The 2665-nt window shown below is 43.7% G+C and overlaps 1 protein-coding gene and 1 pseudogene across 3 annotated transcripts in view; one reads left to right on the top strand and one right to left on the bottom strand.

Annotated features, from left to right (window-relative positions):
* Nucleotides 1-264, bottom strand: part of COIL (coilin) — a 20106-nt gene extending 19842 nt beyond the window's left edge. For all 3 annotated transcript variants that reach the window (XM_005872539.2, XM_014544834.1, XM_005872540.2), the window contains exon 1: nucleotides 3-264. In XM_005872539.2, coding sequence (XP_005872601.1) covers nucleotides 3-247 — 245 coding nt within the window. In that variant the 5' untranslated portion in view covers nucleotides 248-264. The remainder of the gene's footprint in view (nucleotides 1-2) is intronic.
* LOC106727174 lies at nucleotides 256-1763 on the top strand (annotated as a pseudogene).
* The last annotated feature ends 902 nt before the right edge of the window (nucleotides 1764-2665 follow it).

Genomic DNA, 2665 nt, shown 5'->3' with positions numbered 1-2665 from the left:
ACCTGAGGCAATCGTTGTCTCGGACCAGGCGCGCGCTCTCGCCGTGGGGCAAGAGCCCCCCCTCCAAGTAGAGGCTGAGGATGGCCCCGGAACTGAAGCCGAAGCGCTGGCGGATGAGACTAATGAGATCCGTGACTACCCGGCATCTGTTCAAGTCGACCAGAAGCCAGAAGTCCATGCAGTTCGGGGTGGCTGGCGGCGGGTAATCAAATCGAAGCCGTAGCCTAACAGTCTCGGAGGCTGCCATCTTGCTCGATGCTCTACGGAAGCCGAGGAGCCGCTCGCGTGCGCCACCTATGGGTCGCAAGTGGCTATTACAGTTTTCGTGAATGGCAACGCTGAGCGGGGTTGATTGAATTCAGTTCAGAGGAGGCTAAGAGGACCAATAAATAAAATCCCCTTATCCTTTCCTACCGAGTACTATTGTAGAGTGTGAATTTAGGCCACTTTCCGTGTAAACTCTCTGATAAAGCAATTCTCAGCAATTGTCTTCTAAGATATTAGCTAGTCTACGCAGAGTTTTTTAAAACTCCCAAATACATTTAGTTGACAAACTTTTCATCATAGATGTCATAAAGATGTTCCTAATGTATTGTAAATATTAACATTAAAAAATTAATCACTCTTAAAAATGGAATTTAAATACCTTAGTTTAATTCCTACCACCATCCACATTAAAACATAAAAATAAGCCCTCTTATTAACCTGTAACCAGAAATTTTACATCATTCGATTCCATTCCATTCTCCTACATATTAACTCCTTTAGTTTTCATGACAAAGATATGAATTATTATTATTATTCCCATTTTGAAGATTAAAAGTTCAGAAAAATTAAATACCTTCCCCAAGGTCGCTGGACCAGTAAAGGACCACCCATGTTAAGATGGTTCCCTATTTCTTTTCTCTGGCCCAAAGCTCAGTGCCCTCTCCCTTCACCGGCAGGACTCTGCCACTTCACAGAGCTTCAGATAAAAACATCTGTCCATTTATGAGGGACAGAGGGGAAGGACAGGGAGGGGAACAGGACAGGGAGAGGCCTTGTCACATGTACTTTGTTTTTCTGTTCTGTGTTTTTCATCGTGCACTTTTGAACCAGTATTTAGAAGTATAACCTGACCATCATACAGCCCCTGCATATTCTTGTTTCCTAGCTCAGTGGGTGAGTTGTTCAGTACACCCTAAGATAAACATGACCATTAGACACACACACGAAAACATCTCTAACACTCTTTTTCTCTTTTCCCCTTCCGAAACCGCCAGTACCCTCTTTAAAATGACTGCTGTGAAGGAGGGCAGAACACAGGGGGAGCAGCAGCAGTGGAGGCCAGCTGGGCTCCTGCAGCAGATCCTCAGCCTGAAGCTCCGGCTCCATGGGCAAAGGAACCCTGTGCCCCTACTCTCCTTTCTGCTCCTTCCCCGGAGATGTGCTATGGGTGGTACTATGGGCACTGGTATCCTTTCTCTTCTTTCATATTCCCTGCTGGATTACTGGCCCTCCTCACCCCTGGGCATCACAAATATGGTAGGCTCATGTCTGTAAGCATCCTGTTGATGAGCATCGTGGGACCAATTGCTGCTGGAATCTTGAAAAGTGTGGTAATTGCTGGAGCGAACTGAGCAACGGGAAAGGAAATGATACCCTTTGAAACCCTTGCCTTGGGCACCGGACACACGTTTTGTGTAGCGGTGGTCTCCCTTTTACGGGTTTTAGCTACTCTATATACTACTCTATATACTACTCTATATACACTTATGCTATGATGTCAAACCTAAGTTTTATAGAATTCTCCAAAAGGATACAATATGGAATGCAGTGTTTTCTGAGTTCTTCAAATGGAAGCAACTTAGATGATGAAGTAGCTGAAGAACAGCATCCAGCCCTTTCTTCAACTTGAAGCTTCAAGAATCAAAGATCTTTTTGGACTCCTATTGTTCTCAACCAAAACAGATAAGTTTTGTTTTGTTTGTTTTGAAATTCAATGTAAGCAGTTTTACATGTGCTTCTCTACCCAAAGCCACGTCAACAGTGCTTCTGGGTTAGCAGAATATACTGCACTAAATCTTATTTGTTCTAAAATAAATTAACTAATTAACTGTTGTGAAGATGATGTTAACAACACAGAATAATGCTGATGACAAATGATCAAGAGAAAATAAACAAATAACTTTTTATTATTGTATTTTAAAAGGTGACGTAAAAGACTAGAGAAAAAAAATATCCCAGATGTCAACAATGGTTATGTAGGATCTAACATTTTTTCTCAACTTTCCAAAATGTCCATAATATACGTAACTTCATAAGAAAAATAATTTTTAAAAATCTCTGAAAATGGAATTCCACAGTTTTCAAGGACCAGCGGGTCGAAGCTTCATCTGATTTGGGGCAGACGCAGCAGTTTTTGAAATGCCAGGACTTCTGTTGGGGAAAGAAGAGATGGGCAGGGCGGGAAGGACGGTCTTCAGGGGTATTTTTCTGTAGCGTCTCAGTTCTTCCGCACAACTGAAGTCAAATGCATTAAACGCCTCTTCCTCTCCGCTCTGTCCCCCAAAACCACAAAGAACCATATGGAGGGGTCAACAGAACATGCCACCCAGAACCGTGGCAGTGGTTGTCCCGTCCGGCAGAGGGCGCCCCGAACACTGCCAGTCGCCTCACCGCTCAG

Source organism: Myotis brandtii, unplaced genomic scaffold (assembly GCF_000412655.1).
Source record: "Myotis brandtii unplaced genomic scaffold, ASM41265v1 scaffold383, whole genome shotgun sequence".
NCBI classification, from domain to species: domain Eukaryota; kingdom Metazoa; phylum Chordata; class Mammalia; order Chiroptera; family Vespertilionidae; genus Myotis; species Myotis brandtii.
Note: the sequence above shows the minus strand (reverse complement) of the source record. Positions and strands in the feature narration are given on the sequence as shown.